This window comes from Pipra filicauda, unplaced genomic scaffold, assembly GCF_003945595.2.
Source record: "Pipra filicauda isolate LSUMZ 115617 unplaced genomic scaffold, ASM394559v2 scaffold73_size2923735_pilon, whole genome shotgun sequence".
Classification (NCBI taxonomy): domain Eukaryota; kingdom Metazoa; phylum Chordata; class Aves; order Passeriformes; family Pipridae; genus Pipra; species Pipra filicauda.
Window position 1 is genome coordinate 829,727 of NW_024104909.1, and position 21,455 is coordinate 851,181.

The following is a 21,455-nucleotide window of genomic DNA, read 5'->3' on the forward strand; positions in this document are numbered from 1 at the left end:
CCAGGGCCAGAGGTGAAAGATGGGGCCAGAGGCAAAGGACAAGGACAAGGCTGCTGTTGGCAGCCCCTTGGGGCAGGGGGGCTGTGGGGTGGCTCAGGTGCTGCCCTGCTGCAGCTGTTGAGGTTTTGGGTTAGTCCAGACAGGCTCATGCATCCCAGGGCTCCAGGCAGGAGCCTGGGAGCAGCCATTTGTGCTGCTGCAGATGCTGAAGCACCTCGTGGGCACTGGCTGTGCCTGCGGGGCCTTTGTCCTGGCTGAAATGTGGGGCAGCCAGCAAGGAGCCCCAGTCCCTGTGGGGCTCAGGAAAACCCTCCACCCACCATTGGAAGGGCAGGCTCAGTGCTGGAGGAGCTGCTCCCTCTGCCCTGTCCCCCCCTCTCTGCCTGCTCCAAGCTGATCCCTGGCTTTGCCTGGCAGCAGCTCCCCCAGGATTCCTCCAGCCCCAGTGAGGAGGGTCTGTGGGCACCCCCAGCACAAGGTCAGGGCCAGAGCAGTCAGTTGATTCCTGTGCAGGGACAGACAACTCAGAAAAGAGGTTTGGTTTAATTGAAGACATTTAGCGAGAGGCTCTTCAATAAATAACAGGCTGCAAAGTGGGGACAGGGCTAATGCCTCGGGACAGGGTGGCAGGAGGGCACAGACCAGTCACAGCTCCCCTGGGGATGTGCTCCAGTGCTGCAGAAGTGGAGTGGGGTTGTGTGAGGGGAGAAAGGGGACACACACACACACATATCAGTGCCAGGCACTCAGGAGAGAAAGAGCTTCATTCTGGTCCAGAGAAAGCAAGTGCTGAGGAAAACCAAGGGCTTGGGCTGCTAAAGAACCTCTAAACTAACAGATGTGTTTAAGTAAAAAGTGGATAAGCAAAAATACCCCAGACTAAAAAGTGGTAACCCAAATGAGGGTGTTGTGGAACTGAGGCTGGAAGGTGCGTCAGGGGCACTGGGGCTGGAAGGGGTCACTGTGGGCAGCTGAACTGGAGAGGAATCAGAGACAGATGGGGTAAAAGAGGTCCATTCCGAGGGCAGCCTTGGCATCCTGGGGCTCAGAGGTCTCAAAGGATGGCCTTTCCACCAGCACCAGCTTGACTCCTCATAAACACTTCTTTACCTTGTGTCAGTCATTGAGCTATGCCTCTGAGCCCCAGAAGGACTAGCACCTCGCACAAGAGCCTTGTGCTGCTCCCAGAAGGTCCATGCCAGCCCCTGGGGCTTCCTGCTCTCCAGGGTGGCACTTGTCACACACAGCACCCTCCCCTCCTGTGCCTCCCACCCCAGGGGCTCAGACACTGACAGGGCTTTCTGTGGCCATCCAGTCTGCAAGGTCTTCTAAGACCCAGCCTGACCTGTAGTGTCACCCCCAGGTCCTGCCCAGCCCTTGCCAGAGCTGGCAGTGCCAGCACATCCAGGCCCTGCACCAGATGGAGCTTGGACCCCTCTGCTCCAGTGACACGATGGGAGGGGAATGAGGAACATGGTGCTGAGCAGGGGAAGAGCCTCAGCCAGGGAAGGAGGATTTGCCATGGGAATGTAGCAGGGCCCATGGCCTGGCTGCAGCTCTGGGGCCTCCACACAGGCTGGACATGAGCTGCCAGTGAGCAGAGACTCAGGCCCAGCTGGCCCAGCCAGAGGGGTCCTGCAGCCAGGACACTGCCCAGCACAGCGTCAGGGGGTCAGAGCACAGCCCAGAACACGACAGCGAGCAGCTGGGGCACCTTCCTCAGCAAGGAGAAACTGTTGTGATCTGTGCACACATTCCATCACTCCAGAGCCTGCAAGAGTCCAGTGCCAAGGGAGGGCACATACAGGGGAGGAGACGGGCTCTGGACCAGACTCTTCACCCCCAGCTCCCGTCCCCTGCTACATTCCAACTTGGACAGAGGCAGAAAGATCTATACACTATAATACATATATATTTCACTATGAAATAGCAATTTCATTCCCTGCCTTCTACTCGATGCATCCTGAATTCTACACTTCTTTGTACATCACTCCAGAGGGCTGGTGGGGCTGGGTAGTTTCTCATGCGAGGCAGTTACTCTCCCTGCAAGTTACCCACAGGAAGCACGAGCAGCTGATGTGGGAGGACCAAACCATGATTCTCACTCCCCCTTTCCCCTCACCCGGCTCCCCTTTTCCCAGCACAACTCTCCGACTGTCCCCTGCCAGCCGTTCAGTGGTTCCTCAGTGCACATTCCTGACCCTCCCTCAGCTGCTCTGGGAGCAGTGGGAGCAGCAGCTGAACCCACGTGTATGGAAGGAGCAAACCGGAGGCGAGGGAGGTGGTGGGGACAGTGCAACATGCACACGGAGTGGTGACGGACACCCAGGCCCGCCCCAGCCCACGGGGGGTCGGGGCTGAGCCCCGGGGTCAAGTCTGCCAAATGTCAGTCCCTGTGGAACAGGGAGTCCCGCCCAGGGGCTGGGTCACTGGCCAAGAGCTGTCATCACTGGAACCAGCGCAGAGCCGGGTGGGTCACGTGGAAGGAGGAACGATCCTATGGAAAGAAAAGAGGGCAGGTGTTGTAGGGAAACCAGGTGTTAATGATGGGTCTCTCCAAGCGTGCAGGGGAGCCACAGTGTTGGGAATGTCAGAGACATGCAATGGCACTGGTAGCAAATGGCCTTCCAGTTCCTGGGCTGGGACACTGAGGGCTCAGTCACTGTGGGTCTTGCACGCTGCTCCAACATCTGGGAAAAGGAGAGGGACAGCACATTCCACCTTCTGTTGGGCTCTGGGCTCAAGTAAACAAGATCAGAATGCGAATTCCCTTCAAATGAAACCACAGCAGGAGTTCAGCCACTGGCTGGAGGCAGAAGCACAGAGCTGCCCAGGCACTCCACAGCAGCAGGACGCTCCCACTCCAGGACTGTGGCCGTGGGGCAGGGAAGGGGCTGTCCCCAGTACCCACCTGGGCTTCCCGCACACCCTGCGGTCACATCGTCCGGCTGTACTCGATGCCGCTCTTGGCAGAGATGCCAGACCAGGGCAGGAGGCTGCACAGGAGGCTCTGGGCTTGCCGGTATATCCTCTGGGGAATGGAGCATGGGCTCAGGCTGGCTAGTGTGGATCCAATGTGCTGTAGGTAGTCAGTGGCCACCAGTTAAGGACAAAAACAGTTACACTGTGACTTAAGAAACACGTGAAATCGCTCCGTGCACAGTGGAAGCTGCCCTGCTCACTCAGATCTGCTCCTTGCATTCATTGCCACCACCTGTCTGTCAAAAGCAGGTCTGTTCTCCCCTGTAAAAGACAGTTTGGGAATGCTGGCTCCAATTGTGTGGGAAATACCTCCTCTAAGCAGCTGCCTGTTCTCTTTGCACTCCATGGCAAGTTCCTGTGGGGATGGCAATCCATCCCCCTGCCCTGGGAGGTTGGGATTGACCAGCTACACCTGGGAAAAAGGGGTTTCTTTCCATGATTTGGTGACCTGAAACAAACTCTCTAAGTCAGTGTGAGAGCAGCCTGCTGAGATCCAGGCCAGGCTCACAGGGGATCCCAAGTCACAGGAAGCAAGACCAATAGTTTCTCTGCCATGTTCCATGCAGGCCAAATCCTGCACACCACAAGCCGAAGCATGCCCTGCACTTTGGCCTAACACCAGCATTCACTATCACTGGCATCAGACTTGCTCCAGAAATCCTAGGCTGACTCCCTGACCTGTTCCCAGAGGAGCTGGGGGAGCCTGGGGACACACGGATCACTGTCAAATCCCTCTATCATCGCCTTCCTTCCAACTTCAGGTTAAACTCACATCCGAGCAGGCAGCAGTCCCCACACTTTGGTGGGTTGCTGTTGTTAACCCCAAACATGGCTTGGCCTGTGCTCAGCAGGTAAAGGATATAAGATTGTCCAGGGTGGGTGCCCGCCGTTGATGTAGAGGACATAGGTGAAGCCATCTTTGAGGACCCCTCTGATGGAATAGTAATAGGGGAGATAGTGGTGCTGTTTAAAGTCTCTGTTTTCATAGAAGTTTATTGCTGTGTTGTTGGTGGTGAGGACGTGCAGGTAGATGGCTTTGCAGTGGTCCTGGGCAGTGGTGGAGATGTGGTCCTTCAAACTCTCCAGCAAGAGTGAACCTGTGGAAAGGAAGAGCAGCAGGATCACAGTGTGGAGCCTTCCTCAGCATGAGGGCTCGTGGGGCTCAGCTGAGTCCTCCTGCACCAGTGTCTGAGCAGGGATTGCTGCACATCCCTGAGGGCCCCAAATCCCACACAGTTCTCAGAGGATCATGCTAGGTGGTTTTAATATGAATCTCATCTCACCTATAAGCATGGCTTCAAAAAACAGAGATTTTAAAGACACAGATCTCTGACTCAATAACCACAGGGATGAGCCAGACATGGGACAATGTCACCCATCCCCAGTGGAGCAGCTCCCAGCTGTGGGGAAGGTCACTGAGTCATTTTCAATGGTATCACTTCCACCCCATACATTTATTTATTTCAGAGCCATTTAAAACAGCAGAGTGTCAAAACAGAGCTTCACAAGCAGGTTATTGCCCTGTGTCTGCTGAACTCAAAATCTAACAACTGGTGGGTTTTGAAGATCCCTTCTAAGGAAGAGAGCAGAGGCACAGTCTCACTCAACCTGGATTTGGTGCAGCCAGCAGGAAAAACCAGAGGAGGGCACAGAGGATACTCCAGCCCCAAGAGACAAGACCTGGAGGTTCATCCACACCACCTCAACACGGCACAGTGGACCCAGCAGAACCTGCATGGGAACTTCTCCCATCAGGTGTGGTAACACCAGGCTAAAGGATCAGCCTGACTAATACACACAGGTGAGGTGGCTGCTGCTCTTTCACAATCCCCAGGATCTGCAAACCCAAAATATACTGAGAGACATCAACAATACAGCAGTTCAGTTTAGTTATGACATATTCCAGTCTTGAAACCTCACAGAAATCCAGCTGTCCTCTGGTTTAAGAATAGCAGAGAACTAGAAACCAAAACCTTTTACTGTCTTCCAGGGAAAAATCAGAGCTTTAGTGCTCAGCAGCATGCCTGGGGTGAAGAGCCTCCTGCATGAAAAGCTTCAGCTTCAAACACCAGCAGAAAAACTCTCAAAAGAAAGGTCTCAGAAAAAGCAGCAGCAGCTTCTTTAGGCTGTGTTGCTACAGGGACAAGTTCAAAGGTTTTGAGAGAGGACGGTAACATGCTGTGTAGATGAAATGGATGCAGGAAATACTGACTCTGATGGGAGAAAATTCCAGCAAGATGGAGCTGGGAAAAAAAATGAGGACTTGGAAACTGAAAGGAGACTCAAAACCACCACAATTTTACAGAATACCCCTTTACCACCTTCTCTGAACATCATTCTGTGGCATTTCAATGCAAGGTTTAAACACAGTGCTCTCTCTGAGGACTCTCTGGTCATTTCTTTGTGCATCCTATCAGTTTGTCCCTTTCCAAACATGGCTGGGGGAGAAGGGAGGAGTTGGAGATAATGAGTTATACCTGCATCCACTGAAGAGATCCCAGGTGTGCAACCCAGGACCACGCTGCCAAACCTGGCCTGTTCCCTTTTGCAGATGAAAGATACAGATCCTGCCTGAAATCACCCCAGAAGGGCAGCATTTGGTGACAGAGCACACCCTGCTCTAGGCAGAGGTAAAGCCCTTCTGAACTGCAGGATTCCAAATGGCTGCAGGAACGCTGCATGTGGCAGCAGACATTCAGAGCTGGCTTGTCCAGGCATTTGAGATCTAACCAGGTCCAAGTTACACTCTTTTTCCAGTTCCCTTTGTCATTTTCTAACTGTTTGTTCTATGTGTTGAAGCTGAAAGCTTAAAAGCAGCTCTATTTTCTGCCTCAGGGATCAGGCTGCTGATACCCATAAGAGAAAATCATTTCAAACCCTGCTCCAGGGTGAGGTTCTCACACTTATAGTCAGTCTCAGCAGCAGGGCTGTGAGTTTTTGGTGTGCTCAGCTGGCCCCTGGGAACAAGATGGACAAAGCCCTGTGCTCTTTGGAAATATTTGCATATTGTGTTGTGTCCACACCAGTAAAAAGCTCTCAGTGCAGCTGCACTGACACCAGGCAGGAGATGTAGGTGCATCACCTTCCCACCTGCTGGTATCAGTCAGGGGTAAGCCTTTCCTACAGGGATATGCTGGAGCTCCTTCAGTCACACCACTGGCAAATGAGAGCAACAGTTGTCACTGGGCAGCATCTTACCTATTCCATGTTTTCTGAACTCCTTCACCACTCCAAGACTCAAGATGTAAGCAACTTGAGTGTCCACAGGAAAATTGGAAGCTAGGATGTCTCCATCCTGAGTAGAGATAAGACAAGTTATTTAGTAGGGTACCCGGGGAGGCACAGGAGAAAGCAGAAATCCTGTACTGGAACACCTGAAAACAAGGCTAAAGCAGGAATCTTCTCTTCACTGAACAGTCTTAGCTGAAGTTTTTGGAAAGGAAGTTCAAAAATCCAAGCACGGTTCCTTTGGGGCTATTCCTACTTTCATATCATCTTCCCAGACACAGAACACAAATCATGGTGTTTCCTGACTATAGACATTACCTGTGGCCTTAGGGACAGAACATACTGGCTTTCTTTACCAGGAAGGATTCAAAGTGCCAGTTCTGGAGTCACCCATCAGTGTCTAAATCAACCCAGCAGGTCCTCTTGGCCTGCAAGCTCCACCTGAGCTGGACATCCCTGCACTGCTGCAGAGGACAAGGAGCACGTTCCACAAGCCCAACTGCTGGAGCAGTGGCTGAATAAGCCCTTGGCTTCCAGCTTGGCTGGGACAAGAGCCTTTTGTTAGAGTTGCTGAAAGTGCAGCTTCTGACTTTGATGAGCTTTGAGGTGAAGCCAGATAGCTGAAGTGAAGAGACCCATGCTGCTCAGTGCTCTCAGCTCCTGTGAATGTTGGGATTTTTGTTTAACCACAACACTGATGGCCTTTCAGGGGTTATGAACCCTCTGCACTGCCCCTGCTTTTTTTTAGTGGTCTTCTCCCACACTGTGCTCAGTGACCATCACTTCTCTCCCTCTCTGCTGTACTGTGTTGTCTCTCCTGACCTCCAAGCTGTATTATCTCTGAAGCTCAAGCTCTTTGCAGGTTGGTTACCTCCCCTCTGGGTTCGAGATAGGGACTGTGAAAATGGAGGGGTTTCTGCAGGAAGTCACCAGAGTGACTCTCCCAGTACAGCTGAGAAAGCTCTTAAGTAAAAAAGGTAGAGGTTTCTTCTCCCACAGCTACACATCCTGCAGTCACCAGGGACACTGAACACAGCCAGGCAACAGTTAAATGCCTCCTGCACAGGTATTTGGGATTACACCTGCATGACCTGATCCCTCAGCTTCCCATCAGGCCATGGGCTGCAGCAGGAAGAGACTCTGTGGCACCAGGCTCATGTGTTCAGACACGTCCCCCCACCCAGGCTCCGTTAGCTGGAATCAGCACACGCTTCATCCCCTAAATTAACTCAGGGTCAAGTGTCTGAATAGAAGGGGGAAAAAAATACCCCAAGGAGGTCCCACCCCCGTTAACCACGGCAAGAGGTGGATTATGTCACTGGAGCTCAGTGCAGGGACGTACCTCCTTGTGCACCTTCGTTCTGCTCTTGATCTCTGCCACTATCATGCCCACGATGGAGCCTCTGTAGGTGGCTGCGAGGGAAAAGAACTTCTTGTTGGAAGTGATATCTCGGTACCATGAGTCAGGGTACCTGGGAAGGAAGGGAAAACCAGGAATGTTTCAGGATGCAAAACCCACGTGCCGAGATGCTCAACTGGAAACAGCTGTTGCCCCCCCTTTGGTACAATGGCATCGTATAATGGCCTCCTTGCCTTGCTAAGAGAGCCACATTTTTGGTTTACATTCACTGCCCAGAGCTTTCAATTCCATCTTTAGCAAGTTATTTTTAAATGCAAGATCCATCTGCCCTCATCTAAAAGCGTAAGGATCTCATTAATTTGATACATGTGTAAAAAAAATACTGCATATTGGAACAACAAAAAAAAAAATCACACCACCAGCCTCCAACTCTCCTCCTCCTTCTGCAGACACAAAAGGGAGACTGGGGTACTCATTTATTTCAAAATGAGAGTTCAGCCTTGCATTTAAAAGAAATCTACAAACTCAAAATATTATGAATGCTTTTGCTGATTTGTTATATTTTATACAATCTTATTTATAATCTGCTTAAATCTTCTATAAGCCTTCTCAACAAAGCTAAAGAAAAAAAAAACCCTTGAAGCCTACAGCTGTGGTTTCCTTGGATGCTTTAGGCCAGAAATCTGTCACTGTCCCCCAGAAAAGTTCCTCATTCCTGTGCTTTTGCAGTCATGGGCATTTACCAAATGGGGGCCTGGGGAACTGACCTGGGACAGGCTGAGATCAGCTTTAAGCCAGACCTTTGGGAGCAACAGTGATGCTGAGGACACAAGGAAGTACTGCTCATTTCCCCTGGGACATTCAGAAGGACAATCCCTCAGGAACAGCTGCTCCCTGCTGGTTTGGTTTGGCTCTGAGGGCGTTTCCTCAGCACATGCTCCAGGACACAACTTCCTTTCACAGGGATGCTGTCCTTTTGCCTGGAGGAGTGCCCCTTTCCCCACCTCATTCACAGTCTTTCCCAAAGCCCATTTTCCTGCCACAATCTGCACACAGGAACTTGCTGATGCCTTCAGGCCAGGGCAGCAAAGGGCTGTTACAGCAACACCAGCACAGTGCACAGAATATTCCGAACCTGCTGCTGTCCTGGCAACAGCCCAGATGGCTGCAGAGCCTTTGGAGTCAGCTCCAAAGTGGACCAGTGCAGGCTCCCAGCCTTTGTTTCAGATCCCCCCCGAGCCAGTGACGTACTCTATTGGGAACCAGTCTCCACAGAGCTGTTTCACTGTGTCTATGTCATCGTGGCACAGCAGGCGCAGGTTCACGTCCGTCAGTGCAGTCGGGGGCACCTCCTCTGTCATTCACGCCTGCAAGGACAGGAGGCACGTGAGGAACGAGGGAGGACAGGGGCTGATCCCACCTCCAAGCACCGGGAGGATCTTGGCCTTGATAAAGCTGTTTTTCCCCAGCAAAACGAATTTTCAGGAGAGATGAAGCAAAACATGGCAACGTTCATTCGAGAAATAACTTGAAGCCGCGTTGCCCACAGGATAAGCCCAGCTCGCTGCTCAGCCCAACCCACCCCTCCAGCCCTGCATCCATGCCCATCCCGCTCCCTGTGAGCACAGTATGGTGTGCACATGGCCACAAATCCTTCCAAAAAGAGCTCAGGGTGCTGCATTAAATAAGCCAACAATGTGCCAAGTGTACCTTATGTTGCATGGAGCTCTTCAAATGTCTGTGCAGGACCAACATTTTGTTAAAACAAAACTGAACAAACAGCTTAAAAAGGAAGCACTGCTAGAAGAGCATTTAGAAAGTCCCCTTGCACAAACCTGCCATCTCCAGTGAGTACATATGCAGAGGATTTCAACTCTTTAAAATGTTCATTTTGTTTAACCTATGCTGGTGAAATGAGACTTAGTTTCACTCCCCTCGTTCCCACGTGGCACAGTTCCTCAAGGGCTGGCTTTCCAGCCCGGCAGAGACCAGTCAAATACAGAAATCCCAGGACACCTTTTCTCCATAGCACTGCCATGATCCACTAACCACGTACAGGACACTGGCTGCAATGTCTTCAGCCTTTTTAACAAGGCACCAGAGGGAAAGGAGCAAGTGATAACTGAAGTGGTTGTAAAAGCATTTGCAGCACTGATGCATGAACGGAGAACAGGCTTCAGGCAGGACAAAACCCCACATGAGATCGACAAGGCACAGCAACTCCAAGAGTCAGTTCCCTTGTCTCTTGCTCCAGCCCTCCCAGGTCGAAGAACCAGACCAGGATGCAAAGGAAAGAAAAGCCAAACCCACCACCCTTAACAAAAATAAATGACTTGAAATTTTTACTTTTCGCGATTTTAAGAGTCTCAAATCTTGGTTTCAAAATGCCAAGTTATAAGGGAAATGCTGCACACAGCAGTGTTTGTCTGTGCCCTCCTGGTGAAAGGGATGCTCAGCTTTCCAATCCTCTTGATTTAGAGCTCAGAGCTGGAGAAGGAACAGATTTAACACACTGGACTGCCATTTGAGCAGCTTCTACACAAAAGTTGTAACTGGCAAAGTTACAACTTACAATCTGGCAATTAACTGTAAGTAATTAAACTTACTTTGTCAGATACAGTTGCTCTGTGACTTTGTGCAAAGATGCACAAAAGGAGCAGGCACAGCAGTGAACCCCATCTGATGTGTTTTGACAGCACACAACCGTGTGCGATCGCTCTCCTAAAAATACTGAACACCCCCTTTCCACTGTACCCCTCAGAAAAAAAACAGGTTAAGGCACAAAACCCACATTCTGTCCCCAAATTTCTCTTTTAAGGCACATAAACCAGTTTTTTTCTGCAGCTCCACTGGATGAGAGGGTAGAGAACAATTCCCAGTTAGCACAACACAAAGATATTCAGAATCCCCGGATGTCGGGGTCCTTGGAATTCAATATCAGTGCTGAGAGAGCTCCAACAGCTCTTGAAAAAGATGAAATAGGGTGGGTTTCTTCAAGCAAAGGATCCCTCCCAGACACAGCTTTCCTCCCCATGACTGCTTCTACATATTTCCTGGAGAAAGGGATCCGTAATAGTGATGTGGATCACTTGTTCTCCTCCAAAGAATTCCTTAAAAAGAATCACAGCTATTTCCCAGCCTATTCTAGGACTGTGTTGCTTATTTACTGAGCAGCCTACAGTGTTCACGATCAGTCCAGATGCCAGTTTCAAAACAGCTTAAGCACCTATAAAAACAGTACTTCTTGCTGCCTTTAGAACTCATTTTACACTCCTAGAATTGCCTCAAGTCCCCCGAGGCTGGACTTGCAACCCCGTCATGGCAGAGCACACGCTCTCCACCAACCCCTGATGACCTTTTAAGAAGCCTCAGCTTTACCCCGTGGGATCCTGAAGGAAGGAAGGAAGGGCACGTTCACTGGCTGTGGCTGATCTGATCCACATCACTCCTGCCTGATGGTGTGGACCCCAGGCCCACCCTCCCACTCCTCCCACCCTTGCCAGACCCTTTGCTGAGCCATTTCAGAGCAGTGACACACCACAGGATCACTTTTCTTGAGAAGTTTTAATGCTCCTGTAAGGCAACACCCCTTCTCAGGCAATGCTCGCAGCATTAATAAATCAGAGAGAAATGAAACCACCATGCCAGAACCATTATTTTTCCTAATGAGTACAAAAGGCAGGGCCCAGGAGCAGAGTGAGCCAGCAGCCGCTTCGGGAGAGGCAGAGCCAGCACAGGACACATTCCTGTGAGGATTAGTCCATGTGTATCTAACACTACATTCTCAAAGAGCTGGGCAAGCATTACACATTATCCTGGAGCTGAAGCCAGCCTTAAAAAAGTAATCCATGACTGTTTTGTTGAACCGGGTAATTCCCCTCCCCTCAAATTCAGACATCAGGACTGGTTGTGTTTGCAGGGACTCACTCCATGACCTGATCTGGATGCTGCAGCACATTTAAGGAACATTCAGGACATCTGTCTGGCAGTATGTCCAGCCACAGGGTTTTAGGAGAGCAGAGCCTGCCCCTTCCTCTCTGGCCAGGCCTTGCAGCAGTAAGAGGCTGTCAGAGACTGAAACGGGTAATGATTTATGCATTCTAGGAGACTTTTGCAGGCTTTTGACCTCTGATGGGCAGTTGGGCCCATCCCTCCCTCCAGTGCTGAAGGTGTCAAGCCCTGAAAAGGCAGAAAGAGCCGAGTTTACACCTCTGATGGCCCATCCTCCCCTCTGCCAATCTTGAAAGGCGGGAACCAGGCCAGACACAGAAACTCTGCTCAGGCCCAGGGAGAGGTTGGAGGCTCGAGGCACGGCCCGTGACACTGACCATGGGTATAATAACTCATAACTTCTTGGCGTGTGGGGGCTTCCCTCCTTCACCCCCAGCACATCAAGGCCACCACCTCAACTGACAGACGTGGAAGCTGCAACTCCCAAGTGTCATCGCTGGACCCCGTGGGCGGTGACTGTGACCACCAGAGAAGAAATCCCAGGCAAGTCAACCCCCTTCATACCCAGGTGACAGCTCTCCATGGAGACCTGGGAAACACCCAAGACCACGTCCTGCCCCTGAGCACAGCCAAAGTCCTGAGCAAAACCCTCAGCCAGCACAGTGACCAGAGCATCACTTTTATGGTCAGCTTAGTTTTAGAGGACAAAAATATATGTTTGGAAGCACAAAAACAAACAAACAAACCCCCAGTATCGGTGTAAAATACAACTCTAGGCTTGATGAAAGTTAAAAGGGCCATTAGGGGTTTCGAGGTAGCAACACTGACAACCCAAGTTCTGACCTTTGAGATCAAGTGGTGGCTGCTGTGAAGCCAAACACAGGCTCCAGGGACATGTGGTTAACTGAAGGAGGTCCACGGCCATTTTGGAAAAGCCAAAATGAAGTTATCTTATTTCTTTTAATGTCTTTGTTCACATGATGGCCACGGTCTGGGAAGGGCGTGGTTAACATCACCCACTGCCTCTGCTCCCAGGGGAGCACAGTGGGTGCTCCCTCACCCCACTGTTAAACGGAAAACACTGAGGAGGATTGTAAATGAGCCAGCATTTCATGTTTTATTTAATATCTCATGCTTATGAAGGGATTGTGCAGCTAAACTTTTGAAAAAGCTCTGAGGACATCCTTTTCCAAAATACTGCAGGTCAGTACTCAGCACTGAATTCCCTTTCCTACCTAAAACCTGCAGATATTAACACACAGCAAATTCATTTCAAAAATACAGGAAAGCATAAAGGTTTTGAGCATTTCTACTACCCTTCTGCCTTGCTCTGTTGAAACAAATCTTACAAAATGTTTTGGCCTCAGGTGTAATGGGCAGCTCAGAGGAACCTATCAAATTCTTCTGACAAACATTTAGCAGTAATGGAAGTTGGATGAACAGAAATAGTAAGCACATTACTAAATTAGCCAACGTGACATATAGTTTTAAATTAAAGCACGTTGTAAGGCCTAAACTTACTATCTAAAAATAATCTCTGGCATCAATAAGCTCTGGCTTTAATGAGCTAAAGGACAGCATTTCACAATTTTGTCTAAAAGGCAGCAGAACCTTTGGCTCCCAGCATCAGCCCAAGCAATGGCTGAGGCTCCAGGAATTCTTTATCCCTGTTCACTGAGCACAAAGACCTGAGTACAGGCACTGACAGATTTCTACCACTAGCATTTCCAGGCAGTTCTCATTTTCAGACAGGTGCAGGGACAGTTTCTTTATTTGAACCAGAACCAGATGCTTCGCAGCTAAGAAACCTCAACTCAGGCTTTTCTCGAGAGCAGGAAGTTTTCTTTCCCTCTTGAAGTTCTTGTATTTAAACAACAACAAGAAAGTCTACATCAGACCCCATTTCTAGAGAAACAGGCAGCCACACAGAAGCAGCACTCTTAATCCAACAGGGTGTTCAAATGCAGGATAAAGCCTGATGCTGGCTAGACTTCGGCAGGCAGCTGCTTAAACGTGCTTGAAAATCCCTCGAGCACTTCCATACCCACAAAAACGTGGCCAAGTGGTTCTGCAAGTTAAGATTTCCCTTGTTTAGCACTGTTAGACATGTTTTAACAACATTTCTGCCTTGTGCAGCCAGTAAAAATGAGTGGGACAATGAACTGTCACAAGACACTGGTTTCATTAAGTTTTATTTGGATTTCAGTTTCCATGCAGATGAACTCATGAAATTCCCAAATAAAAATTTTATTATCTAGCAACAAACATCACCGAATTTCCTGGCAGAATAAAAGCCAGGTAATCTAAGACTAAAGTTAAACAAATAGTAACTAGGGTTGTTTACATATATAACTCCCAATAAGGGATGTATTGGTTTCAAATTTAGTGTTCACACAAAAACCAACGGGAGGGAATCGTCTTCACTTGCAGAAACAAAGCTAAGGCTGAAGGTCATCAAAAGCCTTTTACTATTACTTAACAGCTAATTGAAATCAATTAATCCTGAACAGAAAGAAGCAAACCTGCAGGAAAGAGTAAAGAAAAACAATCCCTGGCAGCCCGTGGGTGTCTCTAAAGTGATCCCATAATTCAGGCAGCACTGTCCCCACGGACACACACACCCAGCCACCCTGGTATTCCCAGCACCTCCAGCATGAAACAGTGTGGATCCTCACAGGGATGAAGATTTTCACCTCCTGGAATTCAAAGCATTTACTTGGAGCACACTCCTGTGGATTAGTAAGGATTATCTGCTGTTGTTCCACAGAGGGAAAAGGCTGAGCTCCTGCAGGCGCCTCCCAAGTACACACCAGGCACAGGCCAGGCCGGAGGAATCCCAGAGACACCGGACAATCCGCTGGGCACAGGCAGGATGTGAGCTGGCCCTTCCCCGTGTGCCTGTGCCCAGCACTGCAGCCACACACACGTCACAGTGGCTGTATTTTACTTTGCAGACACTCCCTGGAAGGTGTACATGCACACACAGCAGGACAGAGATGGATTCCTCATGCCTGGAACCCTCACCAGAGGAGCTGCTCCAGCGCCGCCACCAAATCCTTGTTTGTGACTCCCGTGTGGACAATCCTCAAATCCCAGTAAGGCAAGATTTCCAGGAAACAAATTCTAATGCCACCTGGCGTCCTCTCTCACTTGTAAAGAAATAGGACCAAACGAAGCCCAGACAGAATTTTAAAAGCTCCCCAAAATGCAACACAGCACCCAAAGCAGCCACAAACTCTGCTGTTGTCTGGGGACTGTCACTTCCAGAATGCCAGCAGGAGTTTTCACAGCCAGAAGTCTTTCTACCTTGTGCCATCTGGCTCTGGGGACTTGATTTACATTAAACCATTCAATGTGAACCAGTCTAATTCCCCAAAGCAGTAAAGATTTCCCTGCTGCATTTCATTTTCAGCTTACTGTGTTTTTAGGTTACTGGTCTCGCAGGGAATGTTCTACACAGACAACCCCTGTCACCAAGCTCCTTTCATTTAATACAATGAAAGTGCAACTGGATTTGAAAACATCATGAATTCATTACTAAGAATCTCAAAGAGGCAATTCCAGGACTTAGGGCAACATTATTAAAGCAATAGGAGCCAAATTTTTAAATATATTTAAATACTGACAGTATTTAAATGACAGTTCCAAGGTACTACTTCAAGTGTGGTCACAGAATAAAAAAAATTAGGTTGGAAAGATATTCTGGGGTTTAACCCAACTTAGGTCAGGTTGCTCAGGCCCACACAATGTCAGTGAGGAGCAAATCTCTTGGGATCACACAAGTTCCTTTGGATCTAAAGGTGCAACTGGAAGCTGGGGTATTTAATGTGCTGCCTACACCAAGAGCCTCCCTGTGCTATGTGAGCAATGCCATCACACCTCTACAGGTGATTTGTTACACTGTTTATCCCATTTAATGCTCCTGCTCCTTCTAGGAATCCCACAGGGGTTCATCTGGGACAAGCAGCACACAAACCCCAGAAGACACAGTTCCCATTCCCAGTATGTTATGGAAACCAACGGGGCTTGGAGTTCACAGTCATAAACAGAACAGTGGTGGTTTCACCTCCATCCCTGTATCACATCCCACAGGAGTGCTGCCCAAAGCTGCCCTCACTTTCATTCCCTACATTAGCAGAAGGGGATGCATGGAATGAGTGAGATTCTTAATGAGAAATCTAGGACAAAATGACTGATTCTGTGCCTTGGTCTGAAAACAACGTAATAACGTGGCTGAGAGCAGGCTCTGATGTTAATTATGTGATTTTACAACACTTCATGACACTTTTTGATCCGTGTTTTTCTGTCATTTCTACCAGAATCACAAGCACTGAGCCTCAAAGCCCTTGTGGACCCTGGGTCACTCAGGGACATGCACTTGGAGCTCCTCACTATTTAAGTTCCTTCAGCGGGAGCTTCTTTCTGTGCAGAAAACTGCCCTCCCCAACCACCCGCCCCTGCACAGCCTCCCAGGCTGCCACACCTTGAAGATCACCCTGCTAAATCAGAATCTCACCAAACACCAAATACACCAAACAAGTCAATCTGATATCAACCCCCCCTCGTTTGGAACAGCTACAAGATTTGGCCAGAGCACACTGGACAGTCAGGGAGGCAGCACTGTCACACACACCCGGGAAAAACCTCCTGGCATCCAGCCCTGCTCCCAGAGGCTCACCCCACGCTGCTCAGACAGTTTTTCCTCAGCTCTGAAGTTGTGAAAACACGGTTCTAAGGAACACGTTTGTACCTTGACTCCAGCTCCACACTTCACTCCCCGCTCCGCCCGGACCGGGGTGTGCACAGCACAGCACAGCACAGCACGGCACTAAAAGCCTGGAAGCCCAACACACTGAATCACCGTAATTAACACTCTGGCCTCCCGCCACGAAGGCTCAGCATCTGAAACAGTCCCTAAAAGGATATTAGGAAGTGAGAAGGCGAAATACAGTTCTACCTGCGCAGCAAGCAGCGCTTATTTATTCGAAACGAAAACACTTACTGTTAGTGCAATCCTCTGACACTCGTATTCCTGATCCTTTGCCCACTTGGAGCTGGACTCGTCAGACTCCCAGCAGCACAAAATGTTAATGTTTTGCCTGCGAGCTGCCTTCCAGGCTGCTCTTTCTCCCTACAGCTCTGGAAACATTGCTGGAGCCGTGGATTTCACGGGAGCTGCTCCCCGAGTAAAGTGTCTCTAAAGCACAGTGAACAAGGCATGGCTTCCTGCTGCCCCAGATACAGCAATTCCTCCCGGGAATGGCAAACAAGAATCTCTAAGAGGGTTTTGCTGTTAAATCTTTTCTTGTTAAGACTAGGAAGAGAAAATCTGCTTTGTGACAGTGGCACTGTGGGGAGTTCAAACCCAAGGGTCACAAGAGAGGCACGCTGGCAACAGGAACCTCGCTGGAGGGGAGATTTAATACACAAGTTCCTCCAGAAAACAAAAACAAACCCCCACACAATTCATCACACCGCTGCCATTTCTAAATTAGAATAAACAGCCACGCAGAAAATGTATGTTAGTGCCTGAAAAACCAGCCAGAAATTCAGCCTGGTGTGGTACAAAACCCGGGAGAGGGGAATTGGAGGCTGCCCCCATTTCCTACACATCGTCCTCATTATGGAGCAGCAACACAAAACCCAGTCCCTCCACCTACACCCTTAGAGGGGACACCAACACAGAACTTTTCAGATGTTACTGCAAACAAGGTGCTTTCAAATAAAATAAACTTTAAAAATGCTTGGCAAGAACATTCCTTTCCCAGTTGGCAGACGAGTGCCCCAAGCTCACACCTCTCCAAGATCCTGAATTTAAAATCTGAGCCAAAATGGCTCCTTTTCCTTTCCTTTCTCAGTGACTTTTCCAGCATGAGACACTCAGATTGAGCTCAAAAACCCCACTGCTGCTGTTTTAAGCCAGTAACATTTAAAATGGATTCTGGCAGAGGTGTCTGCTCTGACAGACATATAGTAAGCTGAAAAGGAGAAATTAAAAACTTAATTAAAAGCTAATGTTGGAAAACTGAGCAACTCCTGTTCCCACCTTTCTGCAAGGAGGAAAGTGTGGGGGGGGGACACAGTGTGAGACATGAAGCTCTAATTCTTTTTGCAGCACTCTGTATTGAAGCAATCAGACACACTTTGGTTAAAAAAAAAAGGCAGGAAGATGGAAATGATCTTACTCTGAGAATGATTTTGGATACTGCTTGACTTCCACGTTTGTAGACAAGGTGCTCAGCCAAGACAGAACTTTCTCTGCTGTTACTCTGAACAGCTTAAGCCCAGTTGGTTCCTTAAAAGCATCTTAAGATGTCACTGGAGGGAATTCCTGCCCATGACCCACAGCAACCTGTGATGAGCAGGGAGGCTGAGCCTCCTGGATTTCTGAATCAGCTCTGCCAGGAAGTCCCTGGGTCTGCACCTGTAATTCCTCAGGTATTTACAACAGCACTGTCATCCACAGTCAGCCTTTGCAACCACAGTTTCCCCTGCTCCTGCTCACTCCAAAAATTATGCTGGGAGTGGCCAGGGTGGGGGGCATAGGGGTGGAAAATGGACAGGAAGTGAGGGAATGGCTTTTGGGGTGGCAGGACCAGTTCCCATCCACTGATGGGCTACAAGAGCACCATTGACTCACTGACTGACAGACTACACTGGCCCAACCCCTGTATTCATAACACCCCCCAAAAAGCCCTCCATGAAGCAACAAACACCCCCACATGTAAATAAAGATCATCCTTAGTAGGGGAGAAAACACCAGACAGGAGAGAAGCACCAGACTTTGTTAACAAAAATAAATGCACGTGTTCTGTTAAAGGCTCTTTGGCTAAAGACCAGTTTCTGAATTCCACTGAATTCATCACATCCAAGGCCAGCCCAGATACCTGAAATCAGGATGATTCACACTGGTTTAGGAAAAGAAGTGAAAATTAAGAATGGCACAGGTTTCAAAAGGCATTCACAGGCCAGCCACCTACCAACCAGTCAGACACAAGTCAATTTGCTTTAAGGACACCCAGCAACAAGCTGAGAGAAACAGCAGTGACTTCAAAGAGCAAAATGACCTATCAGAGCAACACTTACACACTACTGAATGTTTCTTCATTTACCACCAGGCACAGAAACACAAATTAAAGCAGTTTACAAGACACAACAGAACCACTTTTTAAGCTGCAAGATAAACCCTCCTACTTTACAAGCCTGGCACCCACCCCTGCTTCTAAGGGGGGGTGAGGCTGCTCAGTCTTACCTTGTAAATAAATGAGTTCACACTGGAATTATAACACATTGGGACAGAGCCACCAGTTGGGGGGGGTTGTTGGTTTTTTGGGGTTTTTTTCCACTTCCCTTGTGAGACACCTGCTGGAGTTTATTCATACAGACAACTGGTTTATCTGAAAACACCACACACTAGTGCTCCCAAAACACTCCCACAAGAGTCCTCCAAAAAGGCTTCTGAGGAAACTAAGCTGGGCTAAGGAGAGTCTGTGGCAGATTAAAGAAGTTAACTAAGATAATTAATTACATTAAACAAATCTAGCATGAATCCACACTGAAAAGAGATTCCAGCTATGATCTATTCAGCAAATTCATAACTAGATGGAAGAAGAGAGTAATAGATATGCAACAAAACTGACTGATGATCCTTTGGGATAAGGCACAGATTTCCAGGATGGTAACATTTTAAGATGTTGACAGGTGTAGAAAGCTCTCACAATGCCCAGAGACAAATAAATCTGTAAGTTGGTAGATAAAAAAGAGAAAGGAGAGAGGCAAACAGTTCCAATTTGTGTGAACCACTGCAAGGGGGAAAAACATCCACCTTCTCACAGCGAGTTCCCTGAGAACATTTGTTGCTCGGCAGCAAAGGAGGATAATGGGAATTATCAAAACAAACAGAGAGGGGAAAACACGCATCTAGAAAGTCTGGTGTGAGCTGGGGACAGAGATTTAATGCCTCTATGTATCTGTCAGTAAAAAGCCAGGCACTGAGACGCGTTCTCGGGAGGGGAAAGATCTCCAAGATCACCCAGCACGGGCTGGGAGCGGCTGCAGCACGACACAACCGGGATAAACCACAACAGACCCAGAGCAGGCCGAGCTCAAACACAACACAGTTAACATAATTAAACATCTGAACAGCTCGCAGTGCGATATGACAATAATCTGATGCCTGTGGATGTCTGAGACACGTGCTTTGGCTCCCGGCTGGACACGGCAAAGTCGGCAGGGAAGAAGCAGCCCCGGCCAGTGACAGGATATGGGAACAGCAGCACTTCCAGCACCAGCAGTCTCCAGAATGGGGGTGCTGTTTTCACCACGTACACAAGGCAGGTACATCCCACCCCGCAGAGCCCGAGGGCACGGGCACGGCCGCCGGAACACCGCTGGAAACGCACCTGCCGCCGTGCCGTGAAGACTCCGGGGCAACACTAAAGGCTCAGCTTGTCCAGTTACACTTAAAAAACCACAACGCACGCTCCGCAAAACCCCCGGCCGTCAGCCCGCGTCCAAACAAACCCGAGCAACTCTTTCCTCCCCGCGGGGAAGCAGCGGGATCCCGCCGTACGCGACACATTCCCGGCTCTCCCGCGGGGAATTCGGCCGCGGGGGAGGAGGAAATGGGGCGGGACACAGGCGAGGGGCTCTCCGTTACTAGGCAGGGCGGGAGCGCATCCCGCGGGCCCCGCGGCCTAGTGGCGGGGAAGGGGCGGGGTTGCCATGGCGACCGGATGGGCCCGTCCCGGGTGCAGCCGCCATGACAACCCCGGCCCGGCCGCCCTGCCACGGAGACCCCCCCCAGATCGCTCCTGGCTCACCTGGGAGGGGCGGCGGGCGCGCCCTCAGCACATCCCGGAGCGAGGCCGGACTTGGGACCGGGGGGGACACGGACACGGCGGCCACTTCCTCAACCGGGGCACCGCGCAGTAACGCGCCTCCCCATTGGCTGCCGCCGCCGCGCGTGACCGCTGGGGCCGCGCACGCGCAGAGCGGGGCAGAGCCGGTCCCCTGAGGCCGCGCGGGCGGCGCCGGGCGCTGCTCGTAATTAAAGGGGCTGTTAATTAACGGGGCGTCCGTGAGCGCAGGCACTTGCGAAATGGGAGGTGGGGTTGCGTCACACCCCTGTGTCACCTGGCCGGAAGTTTTCCCTCCGTCCTACAATGGAGAAGGACACGGGAGACTTCTCACAGTGCAGGGACTTGGTGACAGTAATGACTCTAATCCTGAAATTAGGAGTGTTTAAGGGTTTTTTCTTGTTGTCGAAGCTCTACAAAGTGAGTTGAGACAGGATATTTCAGTCGGAAAGGACCTACAATGCTTACCAAGTCCAACTGGCATATTGATTTATTTTTAATAATAACAATAATAATTGTAATTAATAATCAGAAATACAAATTATTATTGTTATTGTTGTTGTTATTACTACTATTATTATTATTATTATTTAGATTAGATAATGTGGGGGTTGGACTAGATGAAATCCAGAGGTGCCTTCCAACTCCAACTATTCCATCATCATTATTATTATTATTATTATTATTATTATTATTATTATTATTATTATTATATTATTATTATTAAACTTCCCTTTCCAGAGAAGGACAGCCACAGTTCCCTTTCCAGCTTTCATTCAAATCAGGCTTTCCCATCTTCCATCTAATTTGTCCTTATTTTGCAGCCAGTGTGGAACCAGAGCCCCCACATCACCTCACACAAGGACCAGAGCAGCAGAGGTCCTTGTCACAGCCACTGATGTGTAGAAAGAACCCTCTTTTCCTGCTTTTTCACCTCTTGGAGGGGGCTCAGAGAAGGACAGCACGACAAGAAAGGGGCTGGACACCACATTTGGTTGTTGTGCCAAGAGCAGCACGTTCTGCCGCCCTTCCCCGATGATCCCATGCATCCCTGTGCCCCACTCAGAGCTGGCCTG

The 21,455-nt window shown here is 49.6% G+C and overlaps 1 protein-coding gene across 3 annotated transcripts; it reads right to left on the reverse strand.

Annotated features, from left to right (window-relative positions):
• Nucleotides 1-524: 524 nt before the first annotated feature.
• On the reverse strand, nucleotides 525-20,455 carry NAA60 (N-alpha-acetyltransferase 60, NatF catalytic subunit). Of its 3 annotated transcripts, none has more exons than XM_027750873.2 (7): nucleotides 20,344-20,452; nucleotides 8,822-8,937; nucleotides 7,553-7,682; nucleotides 6,181-6,277; nucleotides 3,845-4,079; nucleotides 2,912-3,092; nucleotides 525-2,497 (listed from the first exon to the last, which is right to left on the reverse strand). In XM_027750873.2, the coding sequence occupies exons 2-6, from the start codon at nucleotides 8,929-8,931 to the stop codon at nucleotides 2,936-2,938; spliced, it is 729 nt and encodes a 242-aa protein (XP_027606674.1). In that variant the 5' UTR covers nucleotides 8,932-8,937; nucleotides 20,344-20,452; the 3' UTR covers nucleotides 525-2,497; nucleotides 2,912-2,935. The 3 variants fall into 3 exon arrangements, with proteins under 3 accessions (XP_027606674.1, XP_027606675.1, XP_039245505.1); XM_027750874.2 differs by lacking the exon at nucleotides 20,344-20,452 and adding an exon at nucleotides 19,924-20,147; XM_039389571.1 differs by lacking the exon at nucleotides 525-2,497 and adding an exon at nucleotides 2,523-2,690 and having other exon boundaries at nucleotides 20,344-20,455.
• Between the last annotated feature and the right edge of the window lie 1,000 nt (nucleotides 20,456-21,455).